This window comes from Oncorhynchus nerka, linkage group LG6 (genome assembly GCF_034236695.1).
Source record: "Oncorhynchus nerka isolate Pitt River linkage group LG6, Oner_Uvic_2.0, whole genome shotgun sequence".
Lineage (NCBI taxonomy): Eukaryota > Metazoa > Chordata > Actinopteri > Salmoniformes > Salmonidae > Oncorhynchus > Oncorhynchus nerka.
The window spans coordinates 63,276,347-63,295,781 of NC_088401.1; the positions used below are offsets into that span (position 1 = coordinate 63,276,347).

General features: G+C 44.6%; 1 protein-coding gene across 2 annotated transcripts in view; it reads right to left on the reverse strand.

Annotated features, from left to right (window-relative positions):
- LOC115130823 (follistatin-related protein 5-like) overlaps window positions 1–16,657 on the reverse strand; it is a 199,595-nt gene extending 182,938 nt beyond the window's left edge. For both annotated transcript variants that reach the window (XM_029662309.2, XM_029662307.2), the window contains exon 1: window positions 16,347–16,657. In XM_029662309.2, coding sequence (XP_029518169.1) covers window positions 16,347–16,369 — 23 coding nt within the window. In that variant the 5' untranslated portion in view covers window positions 16,370–16,657. The remainder of the gene's footprint in view (window positions 1–16,346) is intronic.
- Between the last annotated feature and the right edge of the window lie 2,778 nt (window positions 16,658–19,435).

Sequence of the window (19,435 nt, forward strand, 5' to 3'; positions counted from 1 at the left end):
GTCCACTTACCGATATCTGAACAAGAGAGCCTCATCGAAATTGCAACAAGCGATTCTGTGAAAATGTCATTTAATCAGAAGCCACTGCCAAATTTCTGGATTGGGCTGCGCTCAGAGTATGCTGCCTTGGCAATCGTGCTGTTAAGACACTGATGCCCTTTGCAACCACGTACCTATGTGAGAGTGGATTCTCGGCCCTCACTAGCATGAAAACTAAATACAGGCACAGACTGTGTGTGAAAAAGGATTTAAGACTGAGAACCTCTCAAATACAACCCAACATTGCAGAATTATGTGCATCCTTTCAAGCACACCCTTCTCATTAACCTGTGGTTAGTTATTCACCATTTTTGATGAGCAAATAACGTTTTATATGTAAGATGGTTAAATAAAGAGCAAAATGATTGATTATTATAATATTGTTTTTTGTGCCCTGGTCCTATAAGAGCTCTTTGTCACTTCCCACGAACTGGGTTGTGACAAAAACGTATTCTTATGTTTTATAAATGTATCGTATAGTGTGTGTGTGGCAGACTTACAATTATGGCAACAACAAAAAACATTTGAGAGTGCGCTGACCCTGGTGCTAGAGGGAGTACGCAGCTGGAGGTTGAATGTTTGAAGGGGTACGGGACTATAAAAAGTTTGGGAACCACTGGTCCAGACCATGTGACCTGACCAGGGAAATAAGTAAGTCCACTGAGTGATCTTCACATCATGATTTAGTAAAGTGATTGGTCTAGAGTTGCCCAATCCCTACTCCTCCTCACTTGTGTTTTCCCATCTACTCCAGCAAACAGATCCAATCCCCTGGTGATCAGATCTCTTTAAGCATGCTCAGCAGTATTTCTGTGAAAAGATCAATTCTGGGGTTGGAGTTACAGCTGTTTGTCCAAGATCCACACTGGGAACAGTGGAACATCTGCTGTGCTCTGTGTGTCTGCCACACAAACATTCTCCCACGTCTTCTTTCCTAGAGTTATCGTGGCACTTCTCTCACTCCCACTGCCCGACAGCATTGTAGCTGACGCAGATAAAGGGATAGGAGAGATGCTTCAGTTTCAAAGCAGCACTGAACCTCCGGCACTACTGCTCTGCTCTTAACTCTGTAACTCTCACAGGAGTTGAGCTTATTTTGCTGTCTTGTTCTTTCTCCTAACATATAGAATATATACAATAAACCCACCGTGGAGAAAATATAGAATCAAATCTTTCCGAATATGTTGCCCAAGAGAGATCATCTTTCTGAATATGTTGCCTAAGATATATAAGCTTTCTGAATATGTTGCCCAAGAGAGTTAATCTTTCTCAATATGTTGCCCAAGAGATATCATCTTTCTGAATATGTTGCCCAAGAGATATCATCTTTCTCAATATGTTGCCCAAGAGATATCATCTTTCTGAATATGTTGCCCAAGAGATATCATCTTTCTGAATATGTTGCCCAAGAGAGATAATCTTTCTGAATATGTTGCCCAAGAGATATAGTCTTTCTGAATATGTTGCCCAAGAGATATCATCTTTCTCAATATGTTGCCCAAGAAATATCATCTTTCTCAATATGTTGCCCAAGAGATATAGTCTTTCTGAATGTGTTGGCTAAGAGAGATAATCTTTCTGAAAATGTTGCCCAAGAGAGATAATCTTTCTGAATATGTTGCCCAAACATGCCCCTGCTCAAACCTACTTCTCATCAGAACCCAATGTTGCCTTTTGCCTACCTGCAACGTGGTGTTTGTGCCTTCAACTCATATTACTCACACTACCCCAGTCAGAACATACAGAACATATAAAACTCATATTTTTGCTTAATATTATTAGCACATACTATAGACTTGCAAGATAGATAATGTGTTGAAAGTTGCAGCCTCTAGGCAATATATGCATGGTTATATTGGAACTCTACACCAATACCAATGTGTCCCTCTGACTATACATATAGAAAACATATGGACCTCTCAAATATCTCAATACTTTTCCACAAATTAAAATCATTGTGTAGTAAAATAGATAGAATATTTCTAAGCATGGGTGCACAGACAAAAACATGTAATGTGTACTTGGAAACGATTAATCTTCACCAACATGACAACAGATGTTTATTTGAGTGTATGGGTAGAAAAGGTGTCCCTCTTGTGTGGTGTCTCTTTCACTGCCTGACTCGCTGCTGAGCTTACAGTTGTATTCCCTGAAAACTATTATGGATTCTGCCCAGTTGCAGCCTTTACATTGTCAGTTATCTAAAAGTTTTGATGGTGCAATGGATGAAACAACTCTCAATAGTTACGCTATATTGGGTTGGAGCGAGCGGTCGCATCCGCGCTTCGGTCTGCTTCGGTCTGCAGGTTGTATAACTTTTCATTACATTTCATTACATTTCATTATAGTACAACGGTTTGATTTGTCTAATCTTAGCAATTTCTTCTTAGCTAGCTACATAGCCGTCTTTGTATCAAAGATAATTGCGTAATTATCGTATTTCGTCGTCCTCCTATCTGCCCAGCAGCTAGCCAGCTAGCTAACGTTCACCGTCTACCGTAGCACTGTAGTAACTATCACACTCAACTGAACGACTTGATTAGTGTAGTGTTAGCTAGCTACATAGTTGTCTTTGCTGTCTTCGCATCCAAGATAATTGTGTAGTTTAGAGTGTGTAGTCTTAGAGCGATTATCTTAATTTACTGAGGTTAGCTAGCCAGCTATTTGTCGTCCTTAACGTAGGAGTCACTCCTAGCTAGCCAACAGCTAGCCAACGTCTACTGAATAGAACTTTCGCATTCCGGTCGCATTCCGCTTCGCTCCACAGGTAGTATCACATTTTCATTTCATTTCATTACAGTCCCAACGGTGTGATTTGTTTGATCGTAGCTAGCTACATAGCTAGCTACATAGCCGTCTTTGTTTCAAAGATAATTGTGTAGTCTAGAGCGATTTTCTAGGTTAGCTAGCCAGCTATTGTCGTTCTTTTAACGCAACGTAACGTAATCAACACTGCTAGCTAGCCAGCTAGCCCCCGAATAGCAGCATTGTAGAAACTTTACACTCAACGGAACGACTTGATTAGTGTAGTGTCAACAACGCAGCCACTGCCAGCTAGCCTACAAAGTCAACAACGCAGCCACTGCCAGCTAGCCTACCTCAGCAGTACTGTATCATTTTAATCATTTTAGTCAATTAGATTCTTGCTACGTAAGCTTAACTTTCTGAACATTCGAGACGTGTAGTCCACTTGTCATTCCAATCTCCTTTGCATTAGCGTAGCCTCTTCTCTAGCCTATCAACTATGTGTCTGTCTATCCCTGTTCTCTCCTCTCTGCACAGACCATACAAACGCTCCACACCGCGTGGCCGCGGCCACCCTAATCTGGTGGTCCCAGCGCGCACGACCCACGTGGAGTTCCAGGTCTCCGGTAGCCTCTGGAACTGCCGATCTGCGGCCAACAAGGCAGAGTTCATCTCAGCCTATGCCTCACTCCAGTCCCTCGACTTCTTGGCACTGACGGAAACATGGATCACCACAGACAACACCGCTACTCCTACTGCTCTCTCTTCGTCCGCCCACGTGTTCTCGCACACCCCGAGAGCTTCTGGTCAGCGGGGTGGTGGCACCGGGATCCTCATCTCTCCCAAGTGGTCATTCTCTCTTTCTCCCCTTACCCATCTGTCTATCGCCTCCTTTGAATTCCATGCTGTCACAGTTACCAGCCCTTTCAAGCTTAACATCCTTATCATTTATCGCCCTCCAGGTTCCCTCGGAGAGTTCATCAATGAGCTTGATGCCTTGATAAGCTCCTTTCCTGAGGACGGCTCACCTCTCACAGTTCTGGGCGACTTTAACCTCCCCACGTCTACCTTTGACTCATTCCTCTCTGCCTCCTTCTTTCCACTCCTCTCCTCTTTTGACCTCACCCTCTCACCTTCCCCTCTACTCACAAGGCAGGCAATACGCTCGACCTCATCTTTACTAGATGCTGTTCTTCCGCTAACCTCATTGCAACTCCCCTCCAAGTCTCCGACCACTACCTTGTATCCTTTTCCCTCTCGCTCTCATCCAACACTTCCCACACTGCCCCTACTCGGATGGTATCGCGCCGTCCCAACCTTCGCTCTCTCTCCCCCGCTACTCTCTCCTCTTCCATCCTATCATCTCTTCCCTCTGCTCAAACCTTCTCCAACCTCTCTCCTGATTCTGCCTCCTCAACCCTCCTCTCCTCCCTTTCTGCATCCTTTGACTCTCTATGTCCCCTATCCTCCAGGCCGGCTCGGTCCTCCCCTCCCGCTCCGTGGCTCGACGACTCATTGCGAGCTCACAGAACAGGGCTCCGGGCAGCCGAGCGGAAATGGAGGAAAACTCGCCTCCCTGCGGACCTGGCATCCTTTCACTCCATCCTCTCTACATTTTCCTCCTCTGTCTCTGCTGCTAATGCCACTTTCTACCACTCTAAATTCCAAGCATCTGCCTCTAACCCTAGGAAGCTCTTTGCCACCTTCTCCTCCCTCCTGAATCCTCCTCCCCTCCCCCCTCCTCCCTCTCTGCAGATGACTTCGTCAACCATTTTGAAAAGAAGGTCGACGACATCCGATCCTCGTTTGCTAAGTCAAACGACACCGCTGGTTCTGCTCACACTGCCCTACCCTGTGCTCTGACCTCTTTCTCCCTCTCTCTCCAGATGACATCTCGCGTCTTGTGACGGCCGGCCGCCCAACAACCTGCCCGCTTGACCCTATCCCCTCCTCTCTTCTCCAGACCATTTCCGGTGACCTTCTCCCTTACCTCACCTCGCTCATCAACTCATCCCTGACCGCTGGCTACGTCCCTCCCGTCTTCAAGAGAGCGAGAGTTGCACCCCTTCTGAAAAAACCTACACTCGATCCCTCCGATGTCAACAACTACAGACCAGTATCCCTTCTTTCTTTTCTCTCCAAAACTCTTGAACGTGCCGTCCTTGGCCAGCTCTCCCGCTATCTCTCTCAGAATGACCTTCTTGATCCAAATCAGGTTTCAAGACTAGTCATTCAACTGAGACTGCTCTTCTCTGTATCACGGAGGCACTCCGCACTGCTAAAGCTAACTCTCTCTCCTCTGCTCTCATCCTTCTAGACCTATCGGCTGCCTTCGATACTGTGAACCATCAGATCCTCCTCTCCACCCTCTCCGAGTTGGGCATCTCCGGCGCGGTCCATGCTTGGATTGCGTCCTACCTGACAGGTCGCTCCTACCAGGTGGCGTGGCGAGAATCTGTCTCCTCACCACGCACTCTCACCACTGGTGTCCCCCAGGGCTCTGTTCTAGGCCCTCTCCTATTCTCGCTATACACCAAGTCACTTGGCTCTGTCATAACCTCACATGGTCTCTCCTATCATTGCTATGCAGACGACACACAATTAATCTTCTCCTTTCCCCCTCTGATGACCAGGTGGCGAATCGCATCTCTGCATGTCTGGCAGACATATCAGTGTGGATGACGGATCACCACCTCAAGCTGAACCTCGGCAAGACGGAGCTGCTCTTCCTCCCGGGAAGGACTGCCCGTTCCATGATCTCGCCATCACGGTTGACAACTCCATCGTGTCCTCCTCCCAGAGCGCTAAGAACCTTGGCGTGATCCTGGACAACACCCTGTCGTTCTCAACTAACATCAAGGCGGTGGCCCGTTCCTGTAGGTTCATGCTCTACAACATCCGCAGAGTACGACCCTGCCTCACACAGGAAGCGGCGCAGGTCCTAATCCAGGCACTTGTCATCTCCCGTCTGGATTACTGCAACTCGCTGTTGGCTGGGCTCCCTGCCTGTGCCATTAAACCCCTACAACTCATCCAGAATGCCGCAGCCCGTCTGGTGTTCAACCTTCCCAAGTTCTCTCACGTCACCCCGCTCCTCCGCTCTCTCCACTGGCTTCCAGTTGAAGCTCGCATCCGCTACAAGACCATGGTGCTTGCCTACGGAGCTGTGAGGGGAACGGCACCTCAGTACCTCCAGGCTCTGATCAGGCCCTACACCCAAACAAGGGCACTGCGTTCATCCACCTCTGGCCTGCTCGCCTCCCTACCACTGAGGAAGTACAGTTCCCGCTCAGCCCAGTCAAAACTGTTCGCTGCTCTGGCCCCCCAATGGTGGAACAAACTCCCTCACGACGCCAGGACAGCGGAATCAATCACCACCTTCCGGAGACACCTGAAACCCCACCTCTTTAAGGAATACCTAGGATAGGATAAAGTAGTCCTTCTCACCCCCCTTAAAATATTTAGATGCACTATTGTAAAGTGGCTGTTCCACTGGATGTCATAAGGTGAAAGCACCAATTTGTAAGTCGCTCTGGATAAGAGCGTCTGCTAAATGACTTAAATGTAAATGTTAAATGCTATATTAAAGGTACAATCCCTTCTGTGATGCATACACACTTCATTAAGTCATTTGTGCTGTGTCCCTCATACTGCATTAAAAAACTAAGCTGGTGGTACGCAAACGTAACATTTCCATGTGCCGTTTTGTTGTGATCTCTGAACAGTAGATGAGTGACACCGCTCACAACCATACCACTTTAAAGTATCAGTATGTGACTAAGGTTTATCATCCTATACATGAGTAACAGTGATTCAGATGAAAAAGCCCTGAGAGATCTGTCCCATTGACCCCATAGACATAGACATAGACAAATAGACTGTCCTTAGACAATCCCTCTACCTAGAGGGCAATTATTAGCATCCTTCCAGCATGTCCATGAGTGGTCACATGACCTAAGCCATGGGCATCAATCACGTGCCCATCTTAAAAGGATAAGAGAGGAACCAGAAGACTAATCTTGGCCTATGCGCAGGTGTACGGTGCCCATTCTAGGACAACCTCAAGCCTCACCTCTCCTTGTGAGAAACACAGCCACCAAATGCAGATGGAGGAAACAGAGTTGTTGTGAGTGGTGAACCAAGAGGCTGCGGGTGTCCTAAAATGGACACCGAACAAACAATAAATATCCCTGACTCAGTACATGAGGAACACAGCTTCTAAATGGCAGGCGGATAACGACAGCGCATGCTTACCCCACCAGACAAGAGGTGAGCGAGGAGACAGCCCTTTGTGTGCATTTGTGGTCTACACGTTGTGAGAGCATTATTTGTTATCCCAAATCCTTTTTCTGAGGCTGTTATCTGGTTTCATTCAGATATCCATCACAACACATAAAATGTGATCACATGAGCTTTGAATGTATTCTTTGCGTATTGCATCTCCCCCCCCCCCACCCGCACTGGAGAGAAATGTGCCCGCTGAAGGAGAAATGTCCAAATGCTTCAGAAGTGTGTGTGCATGCATGCTTGCGTGCGTGCGTGTGGCTCTGTCCGTCTCCCTGACTGGCATGTCCATCAATCTGTCTGTCCGTAAAGCCAGACTTCTATCATCGGCACATATGAAACAAAAACATTCTACATACAAATATAACTGTTTCCAAACGAATATCCTGATATTAACATGAACTAAAGTTCCCCTCTTTCCTCCATGTATGCAGTCGGTTCTAAAATAAACCAGCACACATGAATGCTTAGATCACAGGTAATCTTTGATCAATTATCCTTGGAAATCCTGAGAAACACTTGAAAATGAAATGTGGACTTTCTATGACCAAGCGGGTCAGCAGTGATTATCCCTCAGCTCTCAGCACCACCAGCAGAATGCAACAACATTATCAGCAGTGAACGAGATATCGCCGTCGATTCAATTTGGATAAAAGCACCATTCAATGTACTTGAAGCCTCATAATACTTCATTATATTGGGTATGAATCCACTACAAACCATTACTTTTACTGGTCTTACACTGTGGTCAATGACTTGATATTACTTACTAAAATGTAACTTAATGTATCCTCAGAGTGTGTTGCATTATTCACCTGGTTTTGGACAACCACCTGTGATAAAGTTACTGGCCTTGGGGAAAAATAACAATCTATGTATCACTGAACGGAATGTCACACCTTCAGTGGGATTGTTGCAGCAATCCATGCTCATATATTGTACTGTAGATACAAGAAAATACTTAGGCATTGAAATAAACGTGAAATGACTTTGCTATGCAAGAACAATAGAAGCAGGGCTTTCCACGATCGATACACAACATTACATAAACACAGTGATATATACAGAAGGCCAGAACAATGTAGTCACACTTGGCCAGTGCTGTGATGTGCGGCTAGTTGTGACACGTGCAACTATTAAAATGTGACGCATGGTCAGACTCCTTAGCACGGTCAATGGCAATGGCCTGCTGGTCCTCCTACATATCAACCAGAGAGAAAACAGCAAAGACAATAACAACAACATTCAGTGTTTTGATCTCCACCCAATAACCACGCACACAAACACACACACATACATATGCACCACACAAGCCCACACAGTCACACACACACCCTACTGTACATACAGGATTACCACACAGCCACAGGGGCTGAGCTTGTGTTAACCCGTTAACCCTCCCCCATCCTGTTAATGAACTAGATAACAGTGACCTGACCATCTGCCTTCAAGACCAAAAGGATCAACCCACACAGGGTTAAAGACAGGCCTACTTTATGCAGCAGACAGCTTGAGCTCCATGTATAAACATGTCACATGTTTACATTAATACTGGATCGCTGAAATGGTGATAATGTGGCACTAATGAAAGTGTTACATCATGGCAGGGATTAATAATGCACTGATGGAAATCCACACTATGAGCAAATAGCATTGCTGTGCCACAATGAAGTGAACTTGAAAGGAAAAATAAGAAATAATGAACCACACTATTACAATTGGATTCTTACAGTTTTTGAACGACTCACTAAGCTAAGTGCTAACATGTTCATTGAGCTGTAAACACCCTCATCTGTAACTGCTCTCTATCTGTCCTACAATAGCATTCCTAGGCTGTGTTATTCATCGGTCCCACATAGACCTAATGGAGAGAAAGTCAGTCAGAGTCAACAAGCAACACTACATGACCAAAAGTATGTGGACACCTGCTCATTGAACATCTCATTCCAAAATCATGGGCATTAAAATGGAGTGGGTTCCCCCTTTGCTGCTATAACATCATCCACTCTTCTGGGAAGGCTTTCAACTAGATGTTGGAACATTGCTCTGGGGACTTGTTTCCATTCAGCCACAAGAGAATTAGTGAAGTTCGGCACTAATGTTGGGCAATTAGGCCAATTCATCACAAAGGTGTTTGATGGGGTTGAGGTCAGGGCTCTGTGCAGGCCAGTCAAGTTCTTCCACACCGATCTCAACAAACCATTTCTATATGGACCTGGCTTTGTGCATGGGGGCATTGTCATGCTGAAACAGGAAAGCACCTTCCCCAAACTTTTTCCACAACATTGGACCCATAAAATTGTCTAGAATGTCATTGTATGCTGAATGCTGGAGAATTAAGATTGCCCTTGGCTGGAACTAAGGGGCCAAGCGCAAACCACGAAAAACAGCCCCAGACCATTATTCCTCGTCCACCAATTTTTACAGTTGGCACTATGCGTTGGGGCAGGTATCGTTCGCCTGGCATTCGCCAAACGCAAATGGTGAAGCGTGATTCATTACTCCAGATAACGCGTTTCCACTGCTCCAGAGTCCAATGGCGGCAAGCTTTACACCACTCCAGCCAATGCTTGGCATTGCGCATGGTGATTTAAGGCTTGTTTGCGGCTGCTTGGCCATGGAAACCCATTTCATGAAGCCCCCGACAAACCGTTCTTGCGCTGAAGTTGCTTCCAGAAGCAGTTTGGAACTCAGTAGTGAGTGTTGCAACCGAGGACAGATGATTTGTACGCACTACACGCTTCAGCACTCGGCGGTCCCCACTTTACGGCTGAGCAGTTGTTGCTACTGGACGTTTCTACTTCACAATAACAGCACTTATAGTTGACCGGGGCAGCTCTAAGTAGGGTAGAAATTAGACAAACTGAGTTATTGGAAAGGTGGAATCCAATGTTGGTGCCATGTTGAAAGTCCTTGAGCTCTTCAGTAAGGACATTCTACTGCCAATGTTTGTCTATGGAGATTTCATGACTGTGTGCTCAAATTCATACACCTGTCAGCAACTGGTGTGGCAGAAATAGCCAAATCCACTCATTTGAAGGGGTATGCATAGTGTATTTCTCACAGCCCATCAAATAGTGACTTTGCCAGTCTATAGCCATGAATAACCCCTATTCCAACACAATGTCAGTCAAATGTTACAGTAAGTTAAGTTCCTAAGTGACCACTAACCCCTCACCCTAAACACTTTGGTCCGGTTTGCCAGACACAGTTCAAGCAATGAGGATCAGGGTAGAGTAGTATGATACAAGTTTTTACAAAACATTTACTCCCTCACTGTGGTATTATATTCGTATTTCATTTACCCCCTACCATCCCTACTTCTCCTACCATCACCACCATCCCTACCATCCCTATAACCACTACCATACATGCCAACAATACCATCACTAGCATCACTACCATCATAACCATCACTACCATCCCTACCACAACTACCACTCTAACATCCCTACCATTGACTACCATCATCTCCATCCCTACCACTAGCATCACTACAATCCCTACAACCCCTAGCACCCCTAGCACCCCTACCATCACTCCCATCCCTACCATCACTTTCACCAATAACATCCCTACCATCTCCACAATCACTACCATAACTACCATCACTACTATTCCTACCATCCCTACCACAACTACCACTCTAACATCCCTAGCATTGACTACCATCTCCACCATCCCTACCATCACTACAGTCATCACCATCCCTACCACTAGCATCTCTACCATCCCTACCACCCCCAGCACCTGTACCACCCCTACCATCACTACCATCCCCACCATCACTTCCACCAATAACACACCTACCATCTCCACAATCACTACCATCACTACCATCCCTATCATCATCATCATCACTATCATCACAAACATCACAGCCATCAATTACATAACAACCATCCCTACCATCAACACAATCCCTACTATCACCACCATCACTGCCGTCCCTACCATCACCATCATCACCACCTTCACTACCACAACTACCACCACTAACACCACTACCATCACTATCAACACCACTACCATCAATAACATAACAACCATCCCTACCATCAACACAATCCCTACTATCACCACCATCACTGCCATCCCTACCATCACCACCATCACCACCATCTCTACCACAACTACCACCACTACCATCACTATCAACACCACTACCACTACAACCACTATCGTCAATAACATAACAACCATCCCTACCATCAACACAACCACTACTATCACCACCTTCCCTACCATAACTACCATCCCTACCATTACTACCACCACTACCATCATCCCTACCGTCACTACCATCCCACAATCAATAATATCACAACCATCACTGCCATCCCTACAATCACTACCATCAGTACCATCCCTACCATCACCACCACCATCCCTACCGTCACTACCATCCCACAATCAATAATATCACAACCATCACTGCCATCCCTACAATCACTACCATCAGTACCATCCCTACCATCACCACCATCACTACCATCCCTACAATCACCACCATCATCACCATCACTTCCACCACTAACATCCCTACCATCTCCACAATCACTACCATCACTACCACAACTACTTTCTACCATCACTACCATCCCTACCACCACTACCATCCCTGCCATCACTACCATCACATCCATCCCTACCAACACTACCACAACTACCATTACCAACATCACTACCATCCATACAATCACCACTATCATCACCATCACTTCCACCACTAACATCCCTACCATCTCCACAATCACTACCATCACTACCACAACTACTTTCTACCATCACTACCATCCCTACCACCACTACCATCCCTGCCATCACTACCATCACATCCATCCCTGCCATCACTACCACAACTACCATTACCAACATCACTACCATCCCTACAATCATCACCATCATCACCATCACTTCCACCACTAACATCCCTACCATCTCCACAATCACTACCATCACTACCACAACTACTTTCTACCATCACTACCATCCCTACCACCACCACCATCCCTGCCATCACTACCATCACATCCATCCCTACCATCACTACCACAACTACCATTACCAACATCCCTACCATAACTACAATCACCACCATCCCTAAAACAACCATCACTACTATCCCTACCATCACTACCAACCCTACCATCACTACCTGCACTACCTTCACCACCATCATCACAATTCCTAAGTATCACTACTATCAGTACCATCCCTACCATCACCAACATCCTCACCATCACTTCCACCACTAACATCCCTACCATCTACACAATCACTACCACCACTACCATCCCTACCACAACTACTTTGACCACCATCACCACCATCCCTACCACAACTACTTTCACCACCATCACCACCATCCCTCCCATCACTACCATCACCACCATCCCTACCACAACTACTTTCACCAACATCACCACCATCCCTCCCACCACTACCATCACCACCATCCCTACCATCCCTACCACCACTACCATCCATACCACAACTACTTTCACCACCATCACCATCATCACCAACATCACCACCATCCCTCCCACCACTACCATCACCACCATCCCTACCATCCCTACCACCACTACCATCCCTACCACAACTACTTTCACCACCATCACCACCATCACCACCATCCCTACCACCACTACCATCCCTACCACAACTACTTTCACCAACATCACCACCATCACCACCATCCCTCCCATCACTACCATCACTACCATCCCTCCCATCACTACCACCACTACCATCACCACCATCCCTACCATCCCTACCACCACTACCCTCATTACCATCACTACCATCACTACCCTCATTACCATTGCTACCATCACCACCACCACTACCATCACTACCCTCACTACCATCACTACCCTCAGTACCATTGCTACCATCACCACCACCACTACACACCACCATCTCTACCATCACAACCATCCCTACCATCACCACCATCACTACCCTTATTACCATTACTACCATCACTATCATCACTACACACCACCATCTCAACCATCACTGACATCACAACCATCCCTACCATCACCACCATCAAAACCATCACTACCACCAATACCATTCAAACTGTCAGGATCATCACAATCATCCCTACCATCACCACCATCTCTACCATCCCTACCATCAATTCCATCTATACCATCACAACCATCACTACAATCACTACAATCACCACTATCCCCACCATCACAACCATCACTACAATCACTACAATCACTCCCATCCCTGCCATTACTTCCACCACTACCATCCTGACCATCATTACCACAACAACCATCACTACCATCCCCACCATCCCTACCATCACTAAAACCACTACCATCACTACAATTACCACCATCAACACCACTATCACTTCCATCCCTACCACCACTATCATCACTACCATCACCATCATCACTACCAGTAGCCTAGATACAAGAAAATACCTTTACATTATCTCTATACTAAAGCTGAGAAAAGAACTGAAGAAATAGACAATGAAATGAAAGTGAAATTACTTTGCTTTACAAGCGCAATAGAAGCATGGCTTTCCACTACCATCCGTACCAGCACTACCAGCACTACCATCACAACCATCACTACCATCCCTACCACCACTACCATCACAACCATCACTACCATCACTACTATCACTACCCTCAATACCATTACTTCCATCACAACCATCACCACCATCACTAATATCTCTTTCACCACTACCAACCCTACCATCACCACCATCCCTACTGTACCATCACCACCATCCCTACCATCACTACCAAAACTACAATCACCACCATCACCACCATCACAACCATCCCTACCATCACCGCCATCCCTACATTCACTACCATCCCCATCATCCCCACCACCACTACCATCACTACCATCAACACCATCCCTACCACCACTACCATCACTACCATCCCTGCCATTACTTCCACCACTACCATCCTGACCATCACTATCACCACAACCACCACTACCATAACCACCATCAGCACCATCACTACCATCCCTACCACCACTACCATCACCACCAAATTCAGAAATCTCAGAAAAGCAGTACTAATCTGGGATCAGTTTTACCTTTTTAGATAGCAATGATTAAACTGTGGGACCTGATTCTATACCAGAACTCCTAGATGCTTCATGAATACAGGCTGAGATTCCTGATGATTTCCTTTCGGGAAAGAAATATGCCACTTTGAGTAGCGAATGTGCACGCGTTGGTTTTGTCCCCAGGGTAATTGCCAAGTCATTGTAACGGGAGGCAGAGCGCACATTAATTCCTGCTGTTTCATCAATGCCTGTCTACTGAGGAATGTATTATGTTCGGTATTCCAACAACATTATTACGTCAACAAGTGTTGATTATGAGGTGCTATTCTGTGTGTGTGTGTGTGTGTGTGTGTGTGTGTGTGTGTGTGTGTGTGTGTAATGTTGTATCATGCATGCTTGTATACCTACATACCTGTTTATGTAAAGAGGGTTGTTATAGGTCACTTGCCTCATCATCACTCATGTAACATTCATCCCACTACAGGCCATCCACAACTTCAATAGACACTGATAGAAACTGATTGATAAAAGTATAAAGCCCTCCATATCAACTCTGGACCTAGAAGCCAGTTCCATTGTGTTTTTTTTCATTATTCCCCTCTAATCAGGGACTGATTTAGACCTAGTACACCAGGTGGGTGCATTTAATTATTAGAACAGAAAACCGGCAGGTTCCGGACCTCATAGGGTAAGAGTTGAATACCACTGCAATAGAGGATCAAAATCCTAGACTGGTATCCTCTGTGAGTCTGTCTGTCTGTCTGTCTGTCTGTCTGTCTGTCTGTCTGTCTGTCTGTCTGTCTGTCTGTCTGTCTGGCTGGCTGGCTGGCTGGCTGGCTGGCTGGCTGGCTGGCTGGCTGGCTGGCTGGCTGTTGGCACAAACCCATTAAATGGAAGCTCACAATTAGAAACAGCTGATCGATAGAGTGAGTGGACAGCATGGGCGATGCTTGAATATTAATAGCGTTACTAGTTGAATGACTGTTAAAAGCATCTTCTCCATATTCATAGCCTTCTAATGAACTTGAATCAATGTGGCTCTGCCGGCTTTCTTTAAATGCAACTCCATATTCTTAGCCTCTAATGAACTTGAATCAATGTGGCTCTGGAGGCATTCTTTAAATGCAATATATGTACCTGACATGAGCGGTTGAGCTGTGTCGTGAAATGGCAAAGAAGGCTGAAATATATCTGGAAAGTTTGGGGAGATGGCCTATGCATCCCTAATTCAAAGGCCACTACCCTTTCATTAATAGTCTGGGAGTTTCTAATGAGATTCTAATTACTGTTATCTTCTAGTTTGGATGGCAAGAGGCAGGGAGAAGTAGAGGGTCATTATAGGCCTGTCAGAGACAGACAATCCAAAAACACATTGGGTAGATTTTCTCCAATCAACCCATTTAATCAACAAAGAGGTCATTAGAATAAAACAATGAAATACTTAAGAGTTTATTCAAACCGAGAAGCACTATCCAGTCGGATTTAAAGATTAAGATACAGTACAACAATTGAAAGGGGGGAATCAAACATATAGAATGAATGGCCATCACGGTCTCATACAAGACTATGCCTTTAGCTAAATGAGTCACGCGCAGCGAAAGAGACGATGAAATTAAAACTCGAGTATAATCCCTCAACCGCTAACGGTGTCACTCAAGGATTAGTGTGCTAAAGAAGAAAATAACACGCTAAATACTATGCAGCGAAATTAAACGCCCGAAGCACTGGCATGGAGCGTCCCTGTCATTCCCCAAAATATTGACTTTGTTTCAGAACTCGGCTACCCCTCACGGAATTCTAGCAGGCTACAGTAGCGGAGTAGCCTATAGCGCACTAACATAGAGTAAACCGTGAAGACTCAACTCGCAACTTCATTGCCATCAACTGAACTGTAGCCTATTGCCTACAGTTACGGCATAGATGAGTTTATCAAGACCTGTGGTAAGTAAACTAAATCCCAAACCTGATACATATATTCTTTGAATATTGTATTTAAATAAAAGGACAGATTTCAGGTAATGGGGAAATAGTTTTACACGGGGATTTGCCCTTGATGTCCATTACATTGCAGTTCGATGATAAATAAAACACACTTTTATGTAAGGTGCACTTTCAGTGGGCTATGTTGTATATTTATATTTACATTTCACAGTTTTCATTTGTTTTTAGCAGAAGAAACACTTGAAATATCCATGTCTATTGTGTTTTACCTGTATGTCCAGACGCAAACCATCCAGAAGGATAATCCGCACGAGATTAGGAAAAAAAAATGTAGTTCACAACAACTATATATCAAAAGGGTCAGATGAAATCCACCGTTTGTAACTAGAAATCCACACAATATACCTTAGAATAAGTTTATAAACGGGTAGTCTGTAAATCCTTTTCGAATACCATCAACCATTTTGTATAAAGAGCGAATCCCTGATTTTCAGCACAGCACCACCGGAGGAGTGGACAGCTCCGTTAGAAGCAGCGGTCTAACCTCACTCTCTTGTCTCCTGTGCCACTGAGGCACCAGCCACCAGCTCCAACCTCACCTACTGGCTGCGTCCCGATCCGATTTACATACAATCACAGGACGAACCAATCAAAAACCCCGCAGAAAGCTCCTCCAGAGCGAGAGTGGAGACAGTCAATCTGCCTCGTCTGATTCCATTCGCTGGATATAATTGTCCTTGACTTGAGATGAATTGGGGTTGGGGGGATGTCGAATGTCCCCTTCCTACTGTTCAGAATTTTGCGACACTGAAATTAGTCAGTCAAGTCCTGCAAACCATCATGAAAGTAAGTCACCAATAACAAAGGAGGTATTACAAATACAATAATCTATGTTTTCAGGAAATTATTCATATTTTGCTCATCAATGTGCACATTATCAAATGGTAACACATCTTTTTCTAAACTGAACAGTGTTGTAAAAGCATATTCCTTCAAGTTATTCTACCAAACACACAACCGTTTCAATGCAAATTGAGCTGACTACATCTCAATAAATCGATATGGTAAACCAGGAACCCTATCCTTCTTGAAACAATAGTGAAACTGAACAATTACCTTTGAATTCCAGGCTAAGTATGTGAATAGGCTTATTCATATATAATTGTATTTCAAGTCACCAAGCATGATCAACATTCCAGCCAAAATAGCTATGTGTCACGTACACATTAACATAATCAAACATGATGCACAGGATAGTCATCCAGCCCCATATGTCAACCATGTCATTGCCGCTGCCAAATCAAGTTACAGCATGATTTATGGTTGGAATAAGTGGAAACCTTCCATAAAACATTCTCCCAACGGGCTTGTGTGTATCATGGCACATCTGTGCACAGAAGACCCATCTCACCCAGATATTGCTGAAATTGCATCGATGTATCATATTGTCATACATGTACATGTGAACTATGGTGTTGGAGAAAACTGGGGAAATATGTAAATGTCAATATGTGCATGAGAACTAAGCATGATTATTTCAGACATTGAATGGGCAAAAAAAAATCCTGTTTTATGTGTCTCTTATTTTGAGAAGGATTATGATGGTACTCTAATGGGGTGTGGAAGCAATACCACAGATGTGATTTTGTGACTGGAGTTTCACATTCTATTATCTATGAAAGTGTTCTGCAGAGCTCCAGATTGCATTGTCAACCTCGGCTACAACCACTGTGACAGGCTGAATTACTAGGCCTTGGCGCATGGGACCCCGGGCCCCACAACTTGGTTGGCACTTATGGTTCTGAGACGGTTGTGTAAGAAGAATCAGAGTGATGTTAGATGACCTCTCTACTCAACCTCTTGACACCAACACAAAGCTCTCAGTGTGATGGTAAAATTATCTAACAAGGGACACCTTTGTCTTTGTCTGAATATTTTGTTTTTAAACTCCTGTCCAGCCTTTGTGTGCAATGTATTATTATTAGTGCATTCATCTGCTCTTATTCATTTGTATTGCCTGTTACAAGGAGTCCTAAGCTCCTTTATACTGAACAAAAATATAAACGCAATATGCAACAATTTCAAAGATTTTGCTGAGTTACAGTTCATATTAGGAAATCAGGTAATAAAAACAATTCATTAGGTCCTAATATATGGATTTCACATGACTAGGCAGGGGTGCAGCTATACTGTAGGTGGGCCTGGGAGGGCATAGGCCCACCCATTTGGGAGCCAGCCCCCCCAGACGATCCCACAGGTGTAGAAGCCGGATGTGGAGGTCCTGGGCTGGAGTGGTTACACGTGGTCTGCGGTTGTGAGGCCGATTGGACACACTGCCAAATTCTCTAAAACGACGTTGGAGTCGGCTTGTGATAGAGAAATTAACATTCAATTCTCTGGCAATAGCTCTGGTGGACATTCCTGCAGTCAGCATGCCAATTGCACACTCCCTCAAAACTTGAGACATCTGTGGCATTGTGTTGTGTGACAAAACAACACATTTTAGAGTGGCCTTTTATTGTACCCAGCACAAGGTGTACCTGTGTAATGATCATACTGTTTGATCAGCTTGTTGATAAGCCACACCTGTCAGTTGGATGGATTATCTTGACAAAGGGTGCAATGCTCACTAACAGGGATGTTAACATATTTGTGCACACCATTTGAGAGAAATAAGCTTTTTGTGTATATGGAACATTTCTGGGATCTTTTCTTTCAGCTCATGAAACATGGGACCAGCACTTTACATTTTGCATTGATAGTTTTTTCAGTGTAGTTAGCCTTATAATGCAACATGTCACCTGTTTGTGAAGCTTAATTAATACATTTAGTCAGTATGTGTTTATCACGCCTGTTTTAATAAGCCTTCATATGTTAAAGTAATCCTTAGTAGGACTAGCACTAAGGGACAAAATAAGAGCACTTTAAATGCCATTCATAATGCATTACACTTAGACAGATCACAGAAAGGTTAGAAAAGAATCAGCAACATCAACACAACCCAAACTAACCTAAGATGGCGACAACAGTTATTTAGGACTTTGAACCTTTAAGAACAGATTAAATGTGTTCTTCGAACGTTCTTGGAACATCAGGCAAATGTTTTGGTACAAACATTCTATAATCATCAGTACAGCTGGACAGTTTTTGTGTTATGAGAGCATTTTCCTCAACCTAACGAATGTTCTGGGAACATTCACAGAACCAACTTACTTTTGATGGGAATACATTACTGACACATTGTGTCATTACATTACTTGGAAACCTATGATACCTTTTGGGGAATGTTCTGTGGTGGTTATTACAGACATTCCAAGGATATTTCATTTTATATTTCATTTTATTTTATGAAAATAAA